This window comes from Pelmatolapia mariae, linkage group LG2 (assembly GCF_036321145.2).
Source record: "Pelmatolapia mariae isolate MD_Pm_ZW linkage group LG2, Pm_UMD_F_2, whole genome shotgun sequence".
In the NCBI taxonomy this organism is placed as follows: Eukaryota; Metazoa; Chordata; class Actinopteri; order Cichliformes; family Cichlidae; genus Pelmatolapia; species Pelmatolapia mariae.
In genome coordinates, this window is record NC_086228.1 from 7983180 (window position 1) to 8010225 (window position 27046).

Here is a 27046-nt window from a genome sequence, read left to right on the forward strand (position 1 = left end):
AAAGCTGACACCTGACATCTTTTCCTTAACCAAAAAAGGAAAGAAAAAAAATGCAGACAGACAGGATAACAATTTCTTATAAAACACTTTAATTTTTTTCACTATACCCTGTGGATTATTGTTAGAATCATTGCAACCATTTCATTTTTATTATCACATTACTCATTTAATGAACTAGATCTTGATCTGTAGTCTGAGATGTAGAGAACAGGAACACAGGACATGACCAGGGCTTTGCAAAGTGCAGTCACAGCAAACATAGGGATAATTTAAAAAAGGCAAAAACAAACAAAAAACAAAACACCTAAAGCATGCAACACACAAATTTAAAAAGAATATATATATTAAATACTAAATCTGCATCAAATATTCCATGCATGTTGAAGCAAAGAAACAGTGCAAAAACATTAAAACCCATTTTGGACGGCCACTCCTTCCTGTGCTTAGTTTAAGGAAAACATTACTGCAAAGTAAGGCTGTGAAAAACAGAAGAAATGTGAACGATATATCAAAAACTGTACAGTATTACAAATCAGGGGATGAATAAAATGTATACTAAAACATTTAAAGTTTCAGGGTGACATTCTGACCTATAACTTTTTCATATAAGGTTGAATTAATCATTTCATAGCAAACATTTTCCCCATAAGGATGTGTAGTGTTTTAGAACGACACCATAAATGCTTGCCATGATCTGCCTTATTTACAAATTGGCTTAAAAGAAGGTCATTCAAAAGTATACAGCAGCGTGTGGTAGCACACCGCTTTCTCAGAGCTTATACTGCGAACAATTAGAAAAAAGTGCTATAGGACTAATTATTTCTTGCATTAATTTTCTTAAATTAATCACATCACAGTTTTGTGAAATGTTCGTCGTAGTTTTTTTGATCACATCTTCGTTCATCCAACACATGATTGTCTTTCAAACTGTTGTTTCCCTCACGTCTGGGGATTTCGATTTAGCAGAGTCGGGGGCTTTCTTCGCTGCTTCGGCTGAATTTTCAGCTGAATTCTTATCCTCAGATTTTGCTTTGGAGTCAGTAGTGGAAGAGCTGGCTATACTGGGATCCTCTGGTTCCTGCACCTGCTCTGTGGGCAGCTGGAGGAAGGAAGGAACCTCCAGCTGCTCTTTGGTGAGAAGACCTCGCTGATCATCCACCCTGGAGTTCTGAGCCCTCGTCAGCATGTCCAGGAACCCTGGGATGGACAAATCATTGTTATTGCTGCCCTCTTGTTCTGATAAACAGATAAATGTAATATAATCTGAATTTCCTGGAGGAACCCACCTGAGGGATTAACAAAGTTTCATCTAATCTCATCTAATTTGTAATATAAATAGTTGATATATTGACAATAATCTTGATATTAAACAAAGAACAGAATTTCAATAATAATATAAAACATGTGAGAAAAAAACTCAATACTGTCACCTGCCAGTGGTGCTACCCCCCCCCCCCCCCCCCCCCCCCAGCCTCCTGGCAGAAGTACCCATTGCATCAATTCAAAAATCCTAGGTGACATCCTTCTTGAGTTACCGTATTGACAAGTTTTTCAGAAAACTTGACCTCTGACCTTGAGGTTGAGGTCGAGGTCACCGATTCAAACTCATCCAAGACTTTTAGCGGATGCATCTATGGTATCAGTTATATAAATTCTACAAGGCATTGTTCTCAAGATATCAGAATCCCAAACCTGTGTCCATGCCACCCATCCAACAAGTAACGACAACACCCTATCAGCCTTTTAAAGCTGAGGGGTAAAAAGCTAAAACACATACGCCTCAAAATCCCCATCCTTTTTAGATGGGTTGGCTAATAAAGATAGTCATACAACTTTACAATGCAACAATCATGTATATTCTAATGAAGTATTACCTACAAGTATATATTTTGGCATGCAGATAAAGACTGATATAACAAAATTATTTCCACACATTGAAAACAACTCAGCTAATTCAATAACCTTAAACCAAACCACACTAGATATTGCCAAGTCATCCTACCGTCCATCTCGCGGTTCTTGGTAGACCTTGGCTGAGCCTTAGCTCTGTCTTGGCCCAGTGATCTGGCTTCTGGACCTGTACTTGCTGCTCCTCCCTGGGACTAAAACAGATTTCAGCATCATCAACAAACTATTTCTCAGCTCACAAGGTTTAAATCTCAGTAACACTTAGTAACTTTTCATTTCTAATCACTGAATCTGACAGCGTCTTGTGCAGCCATGTACCATTTCCAGACTTAGTTTGAGATCGCGCCTCCATTCTGACTCAAGCACTTGCGAGACTGCAGTACAAACTGAACCTCCTTTAGTGTGTCTCAATTCAACTTGCATTTTATCTTGGAGAAAAGGTGTGTGGCTCACAGTCAGAGACCCAACTCTTATCACTAGGGATGCTCCTCAACATAAGGGTTAGATCAGCTGGAGTTTGAGGTATATTTATGGTATATTTGAAGCATACAAGTGGCTAGAAAAAGACATCTGGGAAGCAATTTAAAAATAGCATCAGTGCCAAAAATAATTCAAAAGTGCACAAGACCAACACCTGAAGGGCAGAATGGCCAAATAAAAAGACGTGTTTTTTGTTTATTGAGACCTCAGCAGCATAGCGCACAGAGGTCACACACCCCTTCTAACTTTTGTACCCTTTAGAGTAGCTCAAGAGTGAGTGTGTAAAGAGCTTCATGGAGTGGTTCCCATGGCAAAGTAGCTGCATTCAACCCTTACATCAACAAGTGCAATGCAAACGCCAGAGTCTTAAAGCACGCTGCCACTGGACTAGAGAAGTGGAAACGTGACAAATCGCATTTCTCCATCTGGCAATCTGTTGAACAAGTCTGGGTTTGCTGGTTGCCAGGGGAGTGGTAGTTGTCTGACTGCATTGTACAGTCTGTACAGTTTGGGGGGAGGGGGTTTTGGCATATTGCTTTTCAGGACTTGGGCTCAGGCCCTTAGTTCCAGTAAAAGGAACTCTTTATGCTCCAGCATACCAAGACATTTTGGACTATTTCATGCTCCCAACTTTGTGGAAACAGTTTGGGGACGGCCTCTTCTTGTTCCAACATGACTTGCGCACCAGTGCACAAATCAAGGTCTATAAAGACAGCGGTTGAGCGTGTTTGGTGTGGAAGAACTTGACTGGCCTGCACAGAGTTTGGGATGAATTAGAGCAGAGACTGTGAGCCAGGCTTTCTCGTCCAATATTACTGTCTGACCTCACAAACACGCTTCTGGAAGAATGGTCAAAAATTCCAATAAACACACTCCTAAAACTTGTAGAAAGCCTTCCCAGAAGGAGTGTGCTGGATAAAAGTTATATTAATTTCTCCATACGAATAAATAAATCATTAAAGCAATATAGACTGAAATGTCTCAGACTTTGCCTTCTGTATTGTTTTTGAACTGGTGAAACCTCATAATGAAAGGATAAAAATGTAGGCTAAGGCCTAAATCATTTTAGCTAACATATTCCTTATAGTCATTTAATTTTGTAAACATTTTGTAATACCAAGTTGGAAAACTAAACGATCATGTCATTTCTGACAATATTCTTATTTTACCTTGAATACAAAGATGTACGTTAACATTACGCAAAACCATCTGGTGATCAGGAGGTTATAAGTCTTCTTTACAGAGTACCGGCATGTATATGGTTACACTAATCCATTAAACATTTGTACAGAAAGATTATATAGATTTGACATAATGTACAGTTTGTGAATGAGGCCCATTTACACACTGCAACATACCACTTTTCATAGATTTATATAATGTATGTTTATATTAGGGGTGCAACGATACACAAAATTCACGGTTCGGTTCGATACTTTGGTGTCACGGTTCGATATTTTTTCGATACAAAAAAATGTTCATGCCTTTTTAATTTGTCATTTATTAAAATTATAAATATATATTTTAACTCAAAAGTACAGTTTTTAAATGTAATGTTGCTGAAACAACAAAATAATTAAAAAAAAAACCAAAAATAAATCTGATCGAGGAATCCCTCATCTTTGGAAAAGAGAGTTTATTACAGAGAAATGGCTCTTTCCAAAATAAAAGCTATACTATACACTTCTTCTGGGGTATATATTATCAGCAGCATATTAAACATATCAGGTCCCCATAAGGAGAATCATGTGCTAACAGCTGTCTAAATGACTCGGGTAAAGTTTGTAGCATGCGTGCTTGTTGTTTTTGTCAGCTTCCACTTGTCTTTGCACTAGGATGATGTCAGCGTAAATGTGCAGTCATATTCATTGTGTTCCCACTAGTGCGGTCAGCGTTAATCTCGTTAAAATAACATTAACGCCATAACGCCGCAAATCTCCGTTAACGAGTTACTGCGGATCGCCCCGTGCATGGGGCTGGACGGCGTCAACACGTTAACAAGCTAACTGCGCAAACGCACTAGTTCCCACCAATTGAGCATTGCGTGGCACATCCGACATACTGTTTTACTTTTGTCCATGACGCGCTTACCATCAGGGTCATGCTGCACATGAAAACCAAAATAGTTCCAAAGGCCATATCTGAATGAGGGTGAGGGAGGTTTAATTTTGGGTAGCGTTGACGCAGTTGGCATGTTGCAACGAGCTTAGCTTCTGTCACTCGACAGTGCAGCCTAGGCGGAGTAGTCGAACGCAGATTCACTGAGCGCTCAACACAGACAGCATCGTCAGAAGAAAAGTTGATAAAATAAATAAAACAATTTTGGATTGTTCGATACATATGCGTACTGAACCAAAAGCACTGTATCGAACGGTTCAATATCGATACGAGTATTGTTGCACCCCTAGTTTATATAGATACTGTGAAAGGGAAATGACTAGTCCCATACAATAGACAAAAAAAAAGGGGCAATATAGGGACTTGTCTAAGAAGGTAATGAAGGTTGTTTAACACTATTCATGTTCAGCCTTGGCTTCATACAAAAATCCTCATTTGAGTCCTCAATTGTTATTTTTCCAAAATAAGTTACCCAAAAGTCACAAAAAAATATTTATGACTAAGAATCACAAAGCAGCAATTCAAAGTTTCTTCATGATGGTAAAATTATTTTTGTTGCCGTTTTATTGACGCTTCAATAAACACTGCCTCACCTGGTTGGCTGCAGAACCGCCGCCTCTGGAAATGCTGGTCTGCTCTTTGCCTGTATACACACAAAGATGGAAATTAGTTTCTAACAGTACTCTTATTTTCAGTATACAAGTAGTCAACAAAAAGCTGACGATGCTACAGAACTTTAGCATACCCATTATGTTAAACACTGACATTAGGCAGATAAAACATCTTAAGAATTAAAATGGTCCTCCTGGTATACAACCACTCTAATTGAATCTACTTAGTTCCTCCTGAACAGAATAAAAGGATCTGAGGCCGAGAGCACTGATCCAAACTGAAGTCAGATCTAGCCTCAGCAGTCGGGAAAAGAGGTGAGTGAACTGAAAGCGGCACAGCATTCAACAAACCAAATGGACTCAGACATTTTAACTTCAATTTAAAAGAAAAAAAAAAAAAAAAGAATGAAGCGGCTAAAAGAGAAATGCACAAAGAGAAAGCAGAGTAAAGAAAGAAACATGCAAACAGTGATGCAGAAAAAATATGACTGCAAAATGGACAGTGAAAAGACTCTTCAGACAGCCTCAAGGGAGAGAGCACCATGAGCCGAAAAACACTTTGTACGAGCCATTAAGAAACAATTAAATCAATAAGGAGCCACAGACAGCACCAGAGAACACACAATAATGGCCAATGTATCGCCAACATAATCAGCTGATGGAGAGATAAAATGTGCTGTTATCTGATTTCACTGAAGACTGTTTTCATTTACTTATCAGCTAACTAGGTTTGTTTTCATCCTGTGGCTTATTGTGCTCCTCTGGTAGCTGCATGCTGTATTATATTAAATGTTATAAACATGAATCGGCCTGTTTCACATTGAGGTAAATTTATGGGTTTCTAAAAAGGTCAAGTATATTAACCTTTGATTTTGTCAAGTCGGAGCGTCTTATTGGCCAGACTAAACACATTGGTGCTCAGATTCATAGGCTCATCACTTCCAACCTGAAACACAAAGCATACACACATGCAGACAGACTTAGCTGAACAGTACTATGAGAATCAATCATCTCTGCAGTAAATGGGTTGTGCATAACTTAGAAAAGACAATGCATTACTAAAATAATCTCATTACTCACTGCAAAGTAGTGTAACATTTATTAAAAGTAAAAGCCAGCATCTTAAGGACACACAGGAGCTGCTTACATTAGTTTCAAAATGATATCTTAATAATCTGAACCATGCATTATTCTTAAAATGAGTAATTTTACTAAAGCAATTTCAATAAAACAATAAGCCAAACTTGTGTCTGTGAAAGTTGACAAATAAAGAAGAGGACTCATTGAAATGTAGCAGCTTTGCAAACACATCTACATGTTTGTGTGAGGCCTTCTTTCCTGTAATAAGAAATGAAAGAAACTGTGGCTGGAAAATGTTTTCTGTGCAGCTGGCTTCCCATTACTGAGAATGATAAAGGTTTTAAGTAAAGCAAGTTTTCAAAAAATGTAATGTGAAACTTTGAAATGTGAGAAACATTCAAGTGTGAGACTCATTTCAATGCAGCTACAATGACAATGCCAACAAGGGTGTGCCATTCATTTAGTGACAGATTTTGAAATCCATCCTTAAAAGTGACGCTCATTTCCAGCTTTTTTGCTCTACTGAGTAGCTTTGCAAGACTTATAGTTCAAAATAATCCTAGACTATACATGGCTGAAAAATATGTAAAATAGATATTGATATTATAATATTGAAAAGAATCACTGGTGTAACACTTTGAAATTACATGTTTATACAGGTAAACATGCACATTGATTTTTCCTAATAGATTAAAGGTTAAAAGGCATTTCACATATTTTTGTCGGTAGAATTCCACCACAGAAAATCAATCATTCATTTAAAAGTGACAATATTGTTAATCTTTATATGGAAATGACTCAAAGAAAAGGTAACATATTATAATCCTACTCATATGCAACACTCACCATGGTGACCAAGGCCTCTTGTGGCTTAATATTGTGCTTCTGCAGCACCACAGAGAGAGCTTCCTGCAGTGTCTTACTAGACTTCACCATGATCCCCACAGTTTTACCAGTGAAGGCAATCTCCAGCCTGAAACACACACTTATTTCTATAACTTTCCTCTCACACTGTGACTCACACTGAATCAAATGCAATGGAACAGAAGTACAGAATTACTGTCAGACAATGTCTGTAGTCACGAGGGTAGCTGGCAAGGGACATCTTAGCAGGAAACCCATTTCTGATTACATTTTGAATTTTACTTAGTCAATGTAAAGGAAGAGTACAAAGATTAATGCTCAGAGAGCCAGACTTTGTGTGCATATTACCACAAGGACTTCCCTCTAATATGGTAAGAAGTGACATGTAGTGGGGGTGTGCAAGCCTGCTATGGTGTCAAAGACAGGAGAAAATAGGAAGTGATTCAGTTGACTCACGCAAACGTCACTCTGAGCTCTAAAGAGACCTGCTGATTTCTCAGTACGGAGCAGTCTTGGTCCAGCGATAATGGTTGCTGCAGAGAGAGAAATTATGTTTCAAACAGAAAGAGACAAGAGGGATTTCTATAGATGTGAACATCAACAGGGGATACTTTAAGATTCGGAAATTTGAGGGGGTGAGTTAACACAGCACGATAATGTCAGAACAGGAAGAAGGCAGTCGTCTGTCATGCTCACTGTTGTAAACAACTTTACAGTTCGGCTCAAGTTCCTCAAAAATGCCTCCGGATTTAAAGTTGCAGCTGAAGCAGAGCAAAAGTGCTCACCTTGTCCTTGCCATGAAGGTAAATGATAACATCTTTCAGTGGGAAGCCTCTTTTCTCACAAAGGCTAGTCAGCAAGTCTTTGATTGGCTGGCCATTAGGTGTGGGTGCCAAGGAGGCACTCCCATCAGGCAAGTAGACACAGCAGTATCCCCCCTCCAATCCTACACGACTCCCACCTCCACCCCCCAGCTCAGGGGAGCGGGGACTCGAGCGACCATTCTACATCACAGACAGAGAAATGAGAAAAGTGTAATCCCAATCACACATTTTCCTCTATACTAATACTTTGCACCTCAAATATTAGTTTTGTTAACTGTATACCTCCAATCATATAAATTGTAAATTACCATTCATTTCCCATAATTCCAACCAACTCTAAACATTTTATAAATGTACTGACCTCCATATGCCTGCAGATGGAGCCAAGCTCCACACTACTGGTCGACTTAATGGACAAATGGGACTCTTTCCAGGAAACCACGCCATAGGAGTTGGAATCATTGTTTTTGATGAGATTAAAAAAAATAAAATAAAGTCAGAAGATGTACATAAGATATCACAGAAGCATGAGATGTGTCATTTGGCACACATTACCTCCCCAGGATCCTCTTTTCTGTCGCTGTTTCTCTGAGGCACTCTTACCACCTAGAAAGCTGTTAGGGTCTGACTTCTTGCCCTGTTGGAGGCAGCGATGAAATAAATGTCAAACAAATAATAAAACAGGTATTCTTCATCTCGACCTTCAGTCCATCTACCGTATTTTTCGGACCATAAGGAACACCGGATTATAAGGTGTACTGTCAATGAACGGGTCTGTTTTCATACATAAGGCACACTGGATTAGAAGGCGCATTAAGCGAAACAAAACAGTCAGATAAGTCAAACTTTACTCAACTCATTCTTCTTGCTTCCTCCACTTCCGTACCATTGATTCATTAATGTTGAATTCTCTTGCAGCTGCTCTATCCCCATGTTGTTGCAGTATATTAATGACTAACCTCGTATTGTGGATGGATTATCTCAGTTGTTCTCCTGACTGAAGTTTGGTCCGTTTACAGCATCCTGCCATGCAATTGCATTTGTCCCCAACCATCGAGAACCCTCACATTAACTTTTATCAAGTGGAAAAAAGTTAGCGTTCATCCTCCAGCTTCACTGTGTTTATGTTATGCTAACATAGCTGTGTCGCTAGCGATCACGTAGCACAGCATTATATACCAGCTAGCCCAACTTCAGTAACCCTACAAAAGTCACTGCTGTTTAGTTTTGCGTTTTCATTTATGTTAGAAGTGATAGCAGAGCTGTACGTTTTATTTTTTCAGATATCTCTCAGTAAGAACGTGCTATATCATGTTTAGGTGGAAACTAGCGAGCTAACTTCCTGCTAACTATGTTAAATTTAATAAATTCTGTTTTCATGGATGCCTGGATGTTAAACTTAATTGTTACACCTGGTAAAGCAGCAACGCTGATCATTTTATTAAAGATAAAATAATTTGGACAGTTTAACTCTCAGCGATGCCGCAGTGATCGTTTGACTTTGGGACCTGAAGCGAACGGAGTTTTGGACCCAGATTACTCCGAGTCCACGAGGCTCCTGACTTCATAGCTTGCCAAAGTCGTACTAAAACATTTGACAGATTTTTGACCACATAAAATCGGTTCTAGGTCAGTAAATACAACCAGAATTCATACATAAGGCGCACCATGATTATAAGGCCCACTGTCAATTTTTGAGAAAATTAAAGGATTTTAAGTGCGCCTTATAGTGCGGAAAATACAGTACCTTCTTTTCCCTTAAGGGGACTCTGGAGGCCACATCCTCCCAGGATCCCATGCGCGGAGACTCATTGGAGAGCCGAGGTAGGCCTTTGCCTTCTACTGTTGCCAAAGTGCAGCTCTGATAAAGAGGGGACCGTACAAAGCGCCTGTAGCTGTCCATTTTCATCAGCTTAAATATCTGAAACAAAGCAACGAGAGGGGGCACACAGTCATCTATGTGTCAAAAATGAATCACAATTACTGAGCAGAAGTACTAGGGTTGATTCATACCAACCTGCGCTTGAGCTTTGTTAAACATGTCAGGTGTAGGCTGCTGAAGGTCCTTCTCCTCCGTCTTTGCTGTGTCATCAATGTTTACCGAGTAGGGAGCACTCTCAGACAGGTAGGTGCTGTAGATTGAGCGAGCTTCTGCTTTCAGCTGGAAAAAACAGCATGAGCTCTGTCAGATTGAACTATTCTGAAGGTCAGCAATCAGCTAAACTTTGTTTCTTAATTACAGTTCATGAAGTGCTGAGGCACAAGTAAGATCAGACACTCGGTTAATTTCCCTGTGGATTTCATTTGAATGTTCACCTTCTCAAATCCTCTAGTAAGTCACTTATTGTTTGCAAAGCTCCCAAATTACATGGTGGTATTACTTTAAGCGTTAAGCACACTCTATGTAGCATAAATTAAAGGAAAGCTTTCTGTGGTTCTGTGATGTAAATCATACAGATTTCTAAAGGATAAGGTAAACCTTTCACCTACATAATTATGGCTGATGTATGATCTATTTGGATCCTTTCAATACTTTTTCTATTTCCTCAGTCACTCTCCAATGGAGATAATCGCCACAGGAGGTGAAACAAAGATTCAGGTCAGCCACAGTCAAATGGTAAAACTGAGTTTACTTGTATAACACAATACTATATCCCACTGAATAATCTAAATTATGAGCTACTGTGGATATTAAGTTGGTTCTGGTGATGGGGTTTACACAGGTTTTCATTGTAACCACTAAATATAAATTGTTATAGAGGAATACAAATGTCCTCCAAATTATGATGCATTTGCATTACATAACTTTCCTTTCCAAGATATTTGCCAAAAGAAGTTTATAGAGCAAACTGCAACAGCTGGTAACTGTAACAACCATTCTGTAAAATGGAAAATTAAGTAGTTCCCACCAAACCTGTTCTTCATTTTTAATAACTGAATACTTAAAATTTCTGCACATTGTTTCACAAGGTAAATCTCCAAAAACAACCATACAAATTATCATATAGCAGATCTATTTTTTGCCAATAATGCACAGCTTCTGGCTGTTTGACTGTGGTTGATGCAATTAAAAGTTAGTGTCAGCAGTTAAAGTGCACCAAATGACTTATTGGAGGGATCATCTCAAAATTACAACAGAAAAATGCTTATGTTACTTGAAAAGCAACTAAAATATTACTGAATTACTGACGCACTGCCATCCTATGATTGCTGGAGACACCCACAGTTACAGCAACAACCAACCCTATTCCCACTAAACAGTCCACTTCTTTTCTACATAACATATGTTTTAACAAATGTGTGCTATCAGGGTAGTGGTTTACAAATATTTTTCCTGCCATATCCCACTTCAGAAGGCAGGAAAATTCACACTCCACACCCATCAAATATGATCCAAGTTGAAGGCCATCACAACTTCATGATCAAACTCTTGTTAATTTTCCCTTTAAGAATCATATTTACTTCACTCCATACTTTACATCTGGTCCTGCAGTAGTTCTGTGTTCCATAGTACAAGAACTACTGCAATAAAGTATTAATTAAAAATAAATACATAAAAGAAAAGTTTAGAGAGAGTTTGTACCTCATCCAAGGAAGTGGCCGGAATCTTCTTGAACTTTTCACAAGCCTGCCAGAATAAAATGTTCTCCGCGCTCACCTCAGACTTTAAGAAGTCCTGCAAACAAACACACACACACACACACACACACACACAGCATTATCAGATATGGGTAATGATTAGTTAATGTCAACACTTGAACTCTGCCTGAACTTGTTAAAAATTTCAACATTAGTTTGCCTCACCGTAAAGTAACGGACCCCAAAAGGGTCCTCCAGCAGTTTCTCAAATGACACGGCCCAGCTCATGACACTGTTGGCTGGGCCGTGCTCTCCGGCTGGAGTCCCAGGAAGGCTGGTGCTGCTGCCGCCACAGCCGCGTGCGGACATGTTCAAATCTAAAGCATATCCAGGCACAAACACACCCATTTATCAGCACAGAAAAGCATGACCAAGAGTGAGACTGAATCAGATATTTTCATGCACAGACATGTTCACGTTGTAGAACTGAGATATGTACAGGATTAGCAGCACGCAGGTTGGCTGCTCATGCTTACCTCCATCTGACACTGCCTGGCTCTGTGAACAGAGAGAGCAATCTGTCAAGGAACTTACTTCAACAGTTAAAACTAAAACTGAGAAAAAGCCTAATGCTGAATACTCTTTGTTATTGTCTGTATAATACTGATAATATTATTCAGATTTATCCTAAGTATATTTTCTTCAGGCTGCACAGTCAAAATGAAAGAAGAAAGTTTACTTTGGCCCCGTTTACACAGGATTGTGGAGATTCTCACTACAGCTCAATATTACTGCAACAACTATACAGCACTACGATAAAAGCCTTTAGGAAGGGAAACACGAACAGCAGCTGCACATTATTTTTCTCTTCTTGTTTTTTTTTTCCAACCTGTAACTCTGTAGCGCAATCAGCCAAGGCTGTTTTTACAGGAAGTGGTTGCAAAACTGGTGACAATAAGCCTCATTCAGCTTTCAGAGCACAGAAAATGCACATCTTGTAAATGTTCGCTTCAACCGACACATTTTTTACAGAAACTGAATGAAATCTGCAGACTAGTTAAACACCTGTAACCTACCTACAAGCTGTGATCACAAACATGTTTTCAAGTCACCAAGATACTGATCTGACGTATACACAGAAAAGCTTCAGCTTATGGAAATGTTGTTTAAACAGCAGCAAATTAGCTCACAGCAGAATTTTTTGGTTTTAATCCATAGGGGACCGTCGATGGATACATTTATGAGCTTTGTCAAGGTTTCCTCTTCATGCTCTGGTTTCCTCCCACAGTTCACAGACGTGTGGGCTCTGATTCTAAAATTGCCCAAAGGTGTGAATGTGTGTGTGTCTACATGTCTGTATAGTCTGTGTGGTAGCAACTTGCCCAGAGTGTGTGGAGGATATAGGTCTTATAAATAAAGTGACATTTTTATAACTGATAGCTGTGAGTGCCATTTTAATCAATGCAAGATTAAGCAACAGTACACTTTGTTTTTAACTGATAATACGAATGTAACTGAATCCTTTACATTACAGAAAAAGGCAAATATCTTCATAACCCTGCACAGTAACTGTTACTTCCACTTTGTTTTAAAGTAGAGCATTTAACTTTTTATGAATAGATTACTTTCATTTTCATTCTGTGTTCAATATTACCTTTGTGACCTGATCTGTACTTGATATTCTAGCTTTTTAAGTCATGGAGGCTAGCTTCTTAATTATTTGTTTATTTTGTTAATGAAGGCCATGTAAACATCAAGGTTTTCACAACATGGCCAGTTAATCTTGATTGGATTTCAGATAATTTTAGTCAAATGTTAAATCATGAAGTTACATTACTTATAATCTATATAACCGGATATAGATAACTAGATAAAGTTATATCTGTCATCCTAAAACTAGCTCTGATTAGGAAGTCCTGCAAGGCACAATTTGCAAGGTAACCCAGCTACATTAGTACAACACAAACCAAACTGGTCATCTACATTGTATAGTTAAAGTGAAATTCAGACACATAACCAAGGCGACACAGGCTGAGGAAGAGGAGAAAATCATCCACTAATCAAAGGTCAGTTTGCTCAATTCCCAAAACAGAATCGATGGGTTTCGCTTCTAGAGCTCCTCATGTGTCGATACAATAGAAAATTAGCATTTTCTTTTTCTAATACGTCACTTTTTCCTTTTATGCTTGACATTTGCTACAAGCTTTCATTTGCTATATATAAGTTCTAAGCAGAGAGTGTGTCGTTGTAACCAAAACTAACTGATCTTGACAACAGCTCCTGTCTATTGTTACATTTTGACCATATACGGTTGAAATGGGCTGTCTATTTCTGCAGGTGTGAGTCTCTGTGACTCCACCTCTTCAGTTATTTGCTCCGCTATGCAAATACTGCTTTCATAGACAATAGTACATTTTCTAAACACTGATGAAAACAAACGATTCGTCACTGTCTTAGTTGTAAACCTTGCATTCTCGTAAAATACACTTAACTCTCTGAAAAATCTATTAAAGGAGCGATATCAAAATGCAGACATCAAACGCAAGCCACAGAAAGCCCCTTTTTTAAGACTACGGCAACATCCTGCTCTTGTGACTTAATATCCGTTGATACATTTTCACACCTTTTTTTGGCAGAACTGAACCATTTCAAGAAATGCAATGGTCTCACACCGAGTACACTGAAGCCAACTCAGCCTACACATGACAGATTGGACAACAGGCATGGCTCAGTTTCTCCTTCTGGCTCAGAATGGCCCAGCCTGTTCTCAGTAGCAACCAAGTGTAGCCACACAGGCTGATTCTGGCACCATCAAAGACTGGAGACAAAACAAGCCAGCACGAGACAACTGCTCAAACCGTACTCTTGATACTCTGGATTGGAAGTCAGCTTAATAGTAACAGCACCGTTAAAAAGCAGATCAAAACAGCATACAGGGAGATTTAGAGTGCCTGCACGGCTACAAGAAGCGTTGTCAACACACTCAACACTAAAATGCCTTGACTAGTCACTGTGGAAGGCCTGTCAAAGCCTCCTATCGTATACGTAACAAGCGTATCAAAGAACTACTGGATCCACAGGACGGCCACAGAACCAAATAAGACCTAACAAGAATGGTGCCAACTCACCATGTGGCCAACAGGGATCTCTAAAGAATTGCTGTTCTTCGCCATGATGGCCCAGACACCAGTTTCAGAGCTGAAGTCCTACGATGTGCACACTGTCAGGGGACGCAGCAGAGTGCTCCACCCAAACTTGATGCACACTCCTTACACACTCACACACAAAACTCATCACTTGGGTCTTCCTGTCACTTCCTGCCTGGAAGGGAAGTCTTACCATAGCAACAAGCCACAAAAGAGGAAGTATGGTTACTATGATCAAACTGCTCTCAGCCTACATCTTGAGAAACACTGTGATGTGGGTACACAGGCGAGCCAGACTGTCATTCTGCTTTTTTATGCGCAGTCAATGAAACGCTTGGTTATTTTGGCTTTCTATCTTTCTAAATAAACATGACAATTTTGCAGATTTAGTTAGACCTTAGTTTCAGAATCTGTCGGTTTTACTTTTAACTCATTGCGGCCTAAAGCACACATTTTTCAAGTCTTACCCTTCAAACGGGCCTCGTGAAAGAAGCCTTTCTTTGCTATAAGCCCAATTTTGCTATAGGGTATCATTTAACACGTTTCTGGATCATCTGAAAGCAAAACTCGTTACATGAGGCTTTGCGCAGATTCAAATGAAATGATAAGAGATAAAAATCATCAGAGTACCACTCTCTCGCTATTGTAAACAGATGACTCAAGATAACGCTCAGGCTAAAACTGCACAGTCACACACGCACCGAAAGCTCACACTGTATGTGGCATACCTTCTTGTTGCCCAAGATGCTGCTGGCTATGGCGCGCAGTTTGTTATATTTCCGTTGCTGCTTTTGGGCTGCAACTTTTGCCAGGCGAGAAAACCTGTTATACACTCCATTGAAAGTAACCATGGTTCACGATACTAGAAAACACAGAGCAGAACACAGTGTAGACAGCATTCAGTAACGTGCTACCAATAACTATATAAATGTTTTCTACAGCCATTGGGTGCTACTTAACAACTAATTAAGTCCTGACATGCGCACAAGCAGGCCTGGACAACATTACATTAGTCATACTAGTTAATAGTACTTAGCTATACTAATTATTAGCACTTAGCAGCTAATAGTACTTTTGAGTTGTAATGTTTTGGTAGTGCTGTTAAATTAACACATTAAATGCTACAATAACATGAAAGAAACTATTCACTTAAGTGTTTTGCAATACTCATAAGAGTGGTTTATCTAAGAACAACTTAACATGTTAGCATATATGCTATATATTAAAAGAGACAATATTGTTACCCAAAAAAAAAAAAAAAAAAAAACATGCTACTATAACTAGCACGAGAATTTCATGCATATTTCATGCATTTGGCACCCCCTGGTCCCACAGGGCATTTTTGTGAAACACTACAGGATGTCGTAGGCCGTCAGTGTATGAATCATTAGGCAGCCAGATAGATAGATAATTTTCCCGAAGTACCATGTTAATGTTGAGGATTATACAGTAGCTTGATCACGTTAAGCATGTTAAGTGAATGTGTGGTATATAAAAAGTAAAGGATCAACTTCAGTAGAGATGTATTAAGTGAGACTGATTAGTGGAAGAATTAAAATGAAGGGAAACACACACATTTCTAAAGCCAAGTGGTCTCACTATGCAATTTATAAGCAGAGGAAACAAAGGCCCGTGTTAGTTTGTAACCAGGGCTCTAGACTAACTTTTTGCCATGGGCGCACCGGTGCACCGGCACAAAAGTTAGGCGCAGGGGGTGCGCAAATTTTTCAACTGCATTGCTTAACACCGCAGTTTTACATGTGCACTTTTTTTTTTTTTTTTGGGGGGGGGGGGGGGTTGCAGTCCATACAGACAATATTCATTTCTAAATTATTAACTAACAATCTTGTGCTTAAAGTGCTTTGTCAATATTGTAGAAAATGTTAAACTTAATCATCATCTTGGCCTGACGACCTGTTTGCTGCTGCCTGCTGCTGAAAGGCAGTGGGGAAGGGGGGACACTTGGGCATTGCATTTATTGCAGCATATAATGTGTTTTCTGGATACACTGTGCTTTTTCAGCATTCAAAGATTGATGGCACTGTGTCAGAGCACTGGCTATGAATTTCAGACTGATCAGGCCTTAACTTAACAAAAAAGTTTTCAATCGTTCTTTTCATCTTTTCTTATTACCCACAGCTACATCCACTTCTGTCGGGCCTAGGCAACTCACTAGGGCTGGGTATCGTCACTGATTTCTATAATCCATTCGATTCCGGTTCTCAAAGTCCTGATTCGATTCAATTTAGCCTCAGACAGTCAGAAATATTATAATTCTGATCATTTATCAGTACTGATACATGTGAGACTTCATCAGAATTGTGAACATCACAGCAGATGCCTTTGTGTGAAAGTAACTGAGAATAAAACACAGAAAAACATGAAGGAGATTTTCCTGGCCTGGCTTTTTATAGCAGATAACCTTAAAAATATTCTGCAATATTCTGCAATTTTGCACAATTTTAAAAAGTTTAAATTTCTTCAGTATTGAACAGCAGAGTGAAAAAAAGAAAAAGAAAAGAAAAAGACAGCGGCCGACAGCGCTGTAAACAACGGTAGACTGGTGGGTAATAAGCGAATCAATAATGCAGAAAACAGAGATTTGGGATGGGAAACTGTTCTTGAAGTACACAGAGAGAGAGAGAGCTGTGCATGAAGTGTGATTTTTATCGTGGTGGAAGCAAAACAGCAAAAGTCAGAGGGAATTCATGACGATATTGATCAAATGTGAAGTGTAGTTTGCTGCTTCTTTTGCTGCTGGCTCGGCAAATTTTGGTTGGAGAGAGACAAAACCTGCAGCTCAGAATCAGCGCAAAAAGACGTAAACACAGTGCGGACCCGACGCATCAGAATCGGTGAACTCCGACAGCGTGTCCGTCTACGGGCAGTCGGGTGAGAAAGCCGAGAAAGACAAAGCTGATTCTGATGCGTCGGGTCCGCGCTGTGTTTACGTCTTTGTGTGGAGTCCGTGTACCTGCTCTCATTTGCTGTTTGGTGGTTGTTGAAATAGTTTTGTGAGCTTTAATCTGAGAATCTGGCGTTTCTGGCAAAACACAGTTATATTTAAAAGTCAATTCAGTATTTAATGAATCGATAATGCTTTATTCAAGCTACTCACCTCCCTCTTCCAACTGCACTTTCAACTGGACCACGGCCAATCAGAGAAGTCCCGCCCCTGACTATCTGATTGGTTTAGTCTACGATAGGGGCATAATGTGTGTCTGTTGTTGACCACACGGAGAGTTGCAGATATATATATATATATATATATATATATATATATATATATATATATATATATATATATATATACATATATATATATATATATATTTTTATTTATTTTTTTTATTTTTTTTTTTTTTTGTTACCCGAACAGTTGGTCGACTAAATTGGTCGCACTCCAGAGCCCTGGTAACGCTTCCTGAATTTACACTCAAAAACAGAAAGTTATGACTTCAACTAGAGCTGCTTAAGTGCTTTAATGAGCACAGATTGCAGGCTGATATTTGCCTCAAAAACAGTTATAAATTCATTTAAAACTATTTCCAAAGCTGTTTAATTTGAAAGGTTGTTGAGGTCCATGTAGAATGGACTCCCTTTGCACAAATAGCAGCCTGAGCACATCTGGGAAAATACCAGTTTGCTCACATTCTCCTACATCGCTTCCTTTTAACAAGTCAGTTTTCTCTTTAATCGTTTGGTACAAGGCCAAGAAAATTAGAGTGTGGCTTAATCCGTTTCATTGTTATTTCTTGTCAGTAACTATAAAGAGCTTGACGGCAAATGGAATAGCAAAATTGCAGCCTTGTGTCATCATTCCATGAACTGTTGTTTTCTATTGTTGTGTTTGATGAGTTTAGGTATCTATCGAGACTGGCCACAGTAAGGGACATTTTTGGTTAACGTTAAGCTGACTAAACAAATTGAATGTAAACAGCAACGGGCCACATTACTCAACCATATTCATCTTATTTACCATCTGGTCACTTTGGTTAAGATGACCCAGAGAGAATTTGAATGCAAAGCCAGTCATTCTATTTCTGTGTGGAGTTTGCATGTCCAGCGTGTGTGTGTGTGTGGGTTTGTATACATGCATTTTCCAAAACAGAGGTTTTATTCAATTCAGTCTCTGAATGTGCTGTAAAGCATTTAGCTTTAGCAGTGTGTAACATGTTTTGGCACTGGTCGACCATTTAGCTGCACGGGAGCCCTTCAGAAAAAAAATAATACGATTTTGTGATCAGCAGCACTCTCTAGTGGCCACTGTTTGAATAAGTCACTGTTTAAAGTAATGCATGATTTCAGTAAAAGGCAGTAATGTATTTATGAGGTGCCTTTTAAACTAAGTCATTTTGGACTTATTCTTCCAAATTCTTAGAAAAGTTCATCTTAGTATGTGTCATAATAAACTGTGTGCACAGAGGCAGAGGGTAGTTTGCCTAAGTAAACCAATGTTTCCCTGATAACAGGCTATATTGGAGCACAGCTCCATCTCTCAGCATGTGTCCTTGTGTTGTCATGTTTGGGTGTTTTGATCACAGCTGTAGAAATCTCATCATTTTGACCTAAAAGTCACTCAGTGTTACATGAAAGCAGCAGCAGCGGCTTTACCGTCATCGTTGTCGTCACATCCACCTTCACAACAAACAGCTGCTTTGTTCATGGTATAATATTCCAGGGATGAATTTATTTGCATTGCTATCAGTGTTTAGAATCAGTTTTGCCGTGCCTCTTCTGATGCAAAGACTATTCAGTTAAGCAAAGCAGAGCGGGTCATCACTCTGGTCTGTGTGTCAGAGGCAATCCAGGTAAGAGTATTAGGTATTATATGTATAACTTTAAAAATATATTTAATGCTTTTTCTAAAGGTTTTAAAGTATTTCATTGCTATGAAACTTGTTTTTCCTATTTTTCTATATGCTCTTTTTTTTTAGATATTAATGACATTAATTTCTCAGACTGTTCTTAACGGTTGTGAATCCAATCTGTTCTAGTAGAGAATGGTTATCATTTATCTCATGCTTGGTTATCTCCTCTCAGGTAAGCACTCACCTACATTTATGTATATATGTCTATATTTTCTTGTTCTCTGTTTGTATATGTGCCAGTTTAGCTCTAAATAATTCGCTCTATATTCTGATATCGTAGCTGGTACTGACTGCCTGTGTTACTGTTGAGTTTTTGAAATGTACCATCACAGGGTAAACTATGGCAGAAGGGGGAAAAGGAAAATTGTACATCTGGAAATGTCATGTCGCAGCTAATGTGCCTGAACATTGCCTGCCAATAAAATGCAAAATGAGATGCATTGGAAAAATGTTCCTGACGTTGTTTTTTTTCATCTGTTTTTCCCATAGATACTTCTGTGCTATGCGAAAACAGCACTTTGTGCAATGGTTAGTCCTCACTTTGTTTGTATTTGTTTTGTTTGTTTGTTTTTTATAAATCCTGTGAAGTCTATTGATTGAATAGACTGCAACTGGTAGAGAGGTGTGATAATAGCCTAAGGTTGTGTCTGACACTAAAATGAAATATAAATTAAATATTGATAAGCTTTTTTTTTTCTTTGATAATTGTGTATCTCTAAAATTAAATCTTTAAGAGTAAAGAAAGTTGACCAGATTACATTTAAATTTCATTTTTTAATAATGCTGAATGTGACAGTATTCATTCTTCGCATGTTTTTTTCTCTTTAGGAACAGCATTTCGACAATGCACTGAAGGTAACATTTGATAATACCTTTGTCAGAAGCAATGGATTATAACACAGAGCACACTCTAATTACCTAACGTTATTTATTGCTGCTTCCCTCGCTTTTCATGTTTACTCTGCCCATCAGATGAAGTGTCCATCAGCAGCGAGCCATCCAGCCCAAATGAAGGTGACGACATCACTCTAACATGCAATGAAAAATGTGGAAATTCAAATGTGACATTTCAGTGGAAGAAAAATGGGGCTGTAGAACAAAGAGAAAACAATAAGACCCTTCTTATCAAAAATGTGCTTTCACCTGTTGGGGAATACATCTGCTCAGTGAACAGCTCCTGTTACTGTTGTGATTCTAACCCATACAAGCCTTCTTTAACCAGTAAGTCCATCCATCTGTATACTTCTGTTATATGTTATGATTTTAGACATATGCATAATAGCATGCTATCAACAGCCCTTGATACCATGTGTCTTCACTTCCTGTGTATTTGTCTATGTGTGTGTCATTGTCCAGACAACACTGTGATCATCTTGGTGATCTGTGGTGTTGCAGCTTTGGCCCTTGTTTTGATTATGGGACTGATTATGAAGTGTAAGCTGAAAAGAGACACTGGTAAGAGCTCATTTTAAGATATCTGTGGTATTAGACAACAATAAGAAAGAAAGAAAGAAAGAAAGAAAGAAAGAAAGAAAGAAAGAAAGAAAGAAAGAAAGAGTTTTTTCTAGTTTTAACTAACTTAACTATCATGAGATAACTATCAATAAAATACAACAAGTTTTGATGCTTATTATGAATGTCTGGGTGAAAACAGGCTGTTTTTTACCGTATTACAAGTAATTGTGCGAGGCTAAGCTAACAGGCTGGTGCCTTCAGTTACAATTTTGAACAATATTGTTGATGATCTTGAATCTATCTACACATCAGAACTCAGAATTACACCTTTGACTGATTTGAATGCTCTCTCTCTGCAGATAAACACAGGGAGAGGGTGAGACAGAGACAGGCTGGACAGGCTGCTGGTGGGCCATATCCTATCACACCCAGAGAGTCCTAAAAAGAAAACATTCTGTCATATTTTAATATAATAAATTCTGATCTCATGCAACATAATATATATTTATCTTTTTGATATTTCAGACTTTTACATGCTCACAAATTAAATAAATACTCTTTAATCTCTGTTTTTGAGTGCATGTGTACGTGTATAATCAGTTAAAGTCACACTTTTACACAATGTAGCGTTCCATTTCTGTTAGTTTGCTCAGTTTAAAAAAAAAGAACCTAGAAATGTTTTAATCCACACACAGGATTGGCATGCTCGCACTAATCCTGCTGAATGCTCTACTCACAGTGGCGCACACTGCTCAGCTTTACAGTGACTTGCATGTAATGGATATATGGGAGTGTAATGCTGTCTACTCCTATCCATGAGAGGGATGTATGTGGGATTTGAAGATTGACTTATGAACATATTAATAGCGTTAGGTGCCTCGATTCAATGGCATGATGCAACTATTTGAAGTTTATGTGTTAAGCTCGGTCTTCATGCTGCCAGAGTGCCTGGCATTAGCAGTGTTTTTGGGGGGGGGGGGTTCCCCTCCCGGCCATATGGCAAAAACTTATTTATCCGCATGTATGAGTGGGTCAGGAAGGACTGTTTATTCAGTTTCCTTCTATAACAGGTGGCTAAGGGATAATCCAGGTAAAGCCACTGCAAAGTGGAGACGGAGGGATGGACAGAGGAAGGGGGAGGAGGGGGATGGGGTTGCCTTTGCATGGATGCCTAGGGCTAATTCTGGCCTCTTAATCCCAGTCCCATACGCCCTGCCTCTCTTCCTTCTTGTAACTCTACAGTTACATTGAGGAGCAGTTCATGTCCAGGTAGACATTACTATCACATAAACGCATCACGTAACTCACCCAGGTTTACTGAGAAGGAAGGGGAAAAGACAGAGGCTGCTGGTCCCTTTCCTGGATAGCTGGGTGACTGGATAGCTAACACACCTGTGTGTGAGCTTCACTGGAGAATGGAGCTGTAGCCCTCCAGCCACGCCACAGGAAACACACCAACATGGGAGAAGCTCAAAAGGTAGGTGACCTGATCTGGAGCATCAAGACTTACAAACTCAAATGCTAACCTTATGAGTCTGCATTTATAAAAAGAGGTTTTACAAGGAGCTGTGACCTGAACAGTGGGCTATGAGACATGAAGTATTTTGAGGTTGTGTTGTGTGTCTTTGTAGCTCACAGACACGATGGATTATCTGAACTCCTTGTGTTAATACAGAACAGTAACTAAGATTTTACTCCTGAATGGAATCTCTTTATTGTACAGTTAACCAGAAATGCAAATTAAATGCTGAAAACTATGGTGCCTGTAGTCAACAATATGGCAGCCTTGCTGCACTGTCTGCAGTTGTGCAACCCTGCAGACTAATCACATTAAGCAATGTACAGCTATATGAATGGAGCTCTTTTCTACACCAGTGCTTCTCTAAATATAGCAACACAGTGATCCTCACATGGTGTCTGTGGTAGCAATACAGTCTTTTCAAAAACTGAGGAACAAAAATAAGTAGGCCTCTGTGAGGGGAGCTTTGACCTCAAATCAGAAAGAGGTCAGTGGGATTTTGTTTTGAGAGGCTAAAGCTATTTTTGTCTATTCATGTAATTTTGTTTTTTGGATAGTAATAGTGTGATTAGTGTTGTTTTTTTTTATGAGAGAAACAATGCACCCAAGACAAAAAGTAAAGATGTATTTTCTGTTTGCCTCCAAAGGTTAGGGCTGGGACAAAATAATGTGACGGCTGCCATTTGGTTCCTGTTTTTCAGAAGGATTATGTAAAGACTACAGAGCCGAATTTTCACAAACTTCGTAAAAAAAAAAAAAAAAAAAAGGAGAAAAGGAATAAGCCATTAGACTTTGGTCTGGATTACTTTCTTTTAAATTACAAAGCAGTTCATTGGCCCAGGCTAAAGATGCACTCTCAGATTGTGTTTAGTTCTCAATAACCTGCATGAGCCTGTGACTGTATTAATTACTCACATTTACATACAAAGTTGGCTGGCTTTATGCTTTAATTTAATTATTATTCAGTTCTGAAGGAGTCGATGCTTGACAGTTTCTTTGCCTTATTGCTCTGCCTGCCCCTCCTGCCCCCATGCCTCTCTACAGGGCTTACTCTCTGTCATAGAGAAACTGAAGGGATCCACAGAGCAGGAGGTCAGGATAGTGCTTCTAGGATTGGACAACGCTGGCAAGACCACCCTGCTGAAAAGCCTCGCCTCTGAGGATGTGAACACTATCACGCCAACGCAGGTGAGAGGAAGTTATGTGTTTAAAAAGCAGTGTGCATCCGCTCTATAACATTAGAACACATGGTGATCATTGTGTTTTCATTTTCTTGTTTAAATCAATTCAATTTTAACATAAACAGTCGATGCTCATTATTATATGTATATCAAGTGAAAAAAGGTCCGTCTGCAGTTTTCCATTAATACTTTGTTAATAAGCAGTTTACCATTAAAGCTCTTCTGAATACTAAATGTAATGTAATAAATGTAATTAAATGTAATTAAAATGTAATTAAAAATACAAACCATTGGAAGATGGTTTGTATTTTCATGATACTGTAGCCAAGCATCATAACAGGTGAGAGGATCGTGTCTAACCTTGTAAAATCTGCTAAATCAGAGCACATTCGAAGTAATGAGACTCAGATGACCCTTGTTTTCCTGACCCACACAGTAAAACGAAATCATTGGCCTCACACCACACATGCTTTAACCAGATTTGTCAGATCACGCTGTTACACTGTTAAATAACCCTTCATCGCGAGATAAACTGTAGCCCGACATGACCTTGTTGATTTGCATGCTCTCCACACATTTTCTGAGAACATCCTGGTTGGCGTTATGACTGCTTCTCTCTCTCCTTTTCTCTTTTTTTTCTCTTATCTCCCTCTGATGTATTTATCTAAGCTCTAATGTTGTTATCTAATGACCTTGTATTACTCTACCGAGACAAGTCAACACTGAGTTGATGTACTGCCAGGTACGGTCCTGGGCAAGTGTGAAAGCTCATCAGACACAAGGGAGGGAGGACGCAGTCCAGTATGGCAATAGTCGACACAAAGCTAAATCAGACGTGACACATGAACACATACACTTACCTTGATCCTTCGAGTCTTATCCTCAGATTTGCTCCTCGGATGGCCCTCAGGATAAAGTTGTTATACAACTTTGCCAACTGAAACAGAGGTGTTGTGTTATGAAGAACAACCATATCCTTATAAACAACTGAGTGTAACCACTGATCAAGTACAGTGACACTTCATGAATTACCTTTCCAGGTGGAAACAGATTTTAAATTGAAGGCAGGGCAAGACTCTAGCGCTGTGTTTTTTCTTCAGGGCTTCAACATAAAGAGTGTTGCCTCCCATGGGATGAAACTTAACGTTTGGGACATAGGAGGACAAAGAAAGATCAGGCCCTTCTGGAAAAAGTATCTGGAAAACACAGACTTGTTGGTGAGTAGGTCACTTTAAGCCATTTTAAATCAATAACACAGTAAAGTAGAGAAGTTTTATGTTATTTTAATATCTTTTTAACCCTCAGGACACTATCCCACATATAAGCAGAGATTAAACACTTTTTTAAGGATGTTTTGGACATGATGTGACAACATTCTTCTCTAGTATTGTTTAACAATAATTTCTTGCAGATAATAAAATGTAAATTTTCAGAAAATTTGGATATGATAACACTGTAACATGTCTCTTCTTTTAGATTTATGTTATTGACAGTGCGGACAAGAAGCGTTTTGAAGAGACGGGGCTGGTGAGTGTCTAAACCCTTTTACTAACAGCCTTATTACTAACAGTATTAATGCTAGCAGATACCATATTGTGCACAAAATAGAATCAAAAGTTGCACCTATGTGTGTATGTGCAGGAGCTGTCCGAGCTGATTGACGAGGAGAATTTGAAAGGCGTTCCGCTGCTCATCTTTGCCAATAAGCAGGATCTGGCCACAGCATCACCGGCCAGCGAGATCGCCGAGGGGCTCAACCTGCACACATACCGGGACCGCGAGTGGCAGATTCAGGCCTGCTCTGCCGTTTCTGGCGAGGGAGTTCAGGTCAGACCTGACTTTGATTTATTGATTTCTCCCTCAGATGGAATCTAATTGGCAACAAATGCTTTGCATGTCCCTCCTTTATTCACTGGGCCCAAAATCAATTGAAACAGAGACCCTGTTTCTTTCAGTGAAGTCTTTAACGTGTTTAATTTGATGGTTTTGTGTTGTTTTCCATGCTTGGATTGTTTGGATCATTTTCTTTTGTCTTCATTTCTCCATTAGGATGGGATGAACTGGATTTGTAACAACATTGTGAATAAGAAGAAGTGAACCATCATCCCAAACAACACCGACCGGAGTGAAACAGTGCAGCGATCACATAAGGGAATTTTAAAAATATATATGTTTCATGTAATATCTCCAGACTTCACTTATTAGAGATTCAGCTCCCCTTACAGATTTAAAAAACAAGTTTGTTTTTACAATTTGTAACATTTTTATGAAGATGAAAATTAGCCAATATAAAGACACATTTTAGCCCCAGTAAGTCAATTAGGCATACATTGGTCATTCTTCTGTCCTTAAAAAATATATTTTTGTTCCCTCTTTTATCCTCATCTCTTCAAACTGTGTGCTGTCTTGGGGGAAGGGAAAGCTGAGTGTGTAGTTATGTAGTGGTCTGTCAGTTACACAAACACCAGCTCAGTGTGAGTGTAATGTATGTGTCATGAGATTTTTAACAAATAAAACAGTTAGTCATTTCTGCCATTGTGTTTCCTTGTTTTCAAATCAAATGTAGCCATCAGTAATCAGATTGTCCAAGCACGAATACATGCATGCACAGACAATAAAGGCAGCCGCATTTACGGGTCAGATAATAGCTGTCAGTGACAGAAACACACAAATGTGACTGTAAATCATCTCCTGAGTGACAAGAGGAACAATAACGAGCTGATCTGCCCCTGCTCAGCTGTCATCTTGCTTTTATTTCCACTCTACGATGACAAGCACTTACACCGTACAGTGAGTGAGGGGCTCATTGAAAAGCGAGAAGTTGGAGGGAAGAGGGTTTACAATTACACACTCACATTGCGTGGCAGAAGAAGATATCAAATCTTCGAGGCACAGCGGAACAACAGAGAGAAGGAAATTACACAGAGAGGGGTTGTCTACATTTTCAGCAGGGATTCTTTTTCTTCAGATGTTTTCTATGTTAATTCCAGGACTTTTGCATTAGTGTGCGACCTGTCTAGCTGTTCTAACGGTGGTGGTTGGTCATATGACACATCTCACGTCCAGCTGTGAATGCACGGTGTTCAAGCAGAAATGCAAATAGTCTCATCTACTATTCAAGTTCTGTCTTGAGATGTGTAAAAAAAGGGTACTTCCCAAATCAGTTAATCTGTCCTGGTACTCGAGCAGTTACCCCTGTGGTCATTCTCCACATATTTGTCCTTTACGCTGACCTTGGTGTAAGCTAAGTCCTCTATTCAGCCATTTTGGCCCTGCTTTTGCTGCAGTTGGATTTAATGGATCTTTTGTTTCTATTGTTTGGAGCTGCAATTAGCCATCTGAAAGCACTCTAAAATCACATCAGCTGGCAGGCTTTACTCTGTGTGTTCTGCTCTGCATTAAATTATGCA

General features: G+C 39.1%; 2 protein-coding genes across 3 annotated transcripts; one reads left to right on the forward strand and one right to left on the reverse strand.

Annotated features, from left to right (window-relative positions):
- Positions 1 to 113: 113 nt before the first annotated feature.
- On the reverse strand, positions 114 to 15461 carry rgs14b (regulator of G protein signaling 14b). Of its 2 annotated transcripts, none has more exons than XM_063484743.1 (15): positions 15339 to 15461; positions 12001 to 12022; positions 11690 to 11841; positions 11469 to 11561; positions 9903 to 10046; positions 9633 to 9806; positions 8441 to 8522; positions 8247 to 8311; positions 7847 to 8065; positions 7518 to 7594; positions 7044 to 7170; positions 5982 to 6063; positions 5100 to 5149; positions 2003 to 2102; positions 114 to 1197 (listed from the first exon to the last, which is right to left on the reverse strand). In XM_063484743.1, the coding sequence occupies exons 1-15, from the start codon at positions 15459 to 15461 to the stop codon at positions 923 to 925; spliced, it is 1785 nt and encodes a 594-aa protein (XP_063340813.1). In that variant the 3' UTR covers positions 114 to 922. The 2 variants fall into 2 exon arrangements, with proteins under 2 accessions (XP_063340813.1, XP_063340820.1); XM_063484750.1 differs by lacking the exon at positions 15339 to 15461 and adding an exon at positions 14593 to 14693.
- Positions 15462 to 22154: 6693 nt separating this feature from the next.
- On the forward strand, positions 22155 to 26166 carry arl3l1 (ADP ribosylation factor like GTPase 3, like 1). The gene is made up of 6 exons (XM_063492442.1): positions 22155 to 22413; positions 23500 to 23643; positions 24737 to 24853; positions 25113 to 25163; positions 25278 to 25463; positions 25686 to 26166. Exons 1-6 carry the CDS (start codon positions 22396 to 22398, stop codon positions 25731 to 25733), a joined length of 564 nt encoding a protein of 187 aa, XP_063348512.1. The 5' UTR covers positions 22155 to 22395; the 3' UTR covers positions 25734 to 26166.
- The last annotated feature ends 880 nt before the right edge of the window (positions 26167 to 27046 follow it).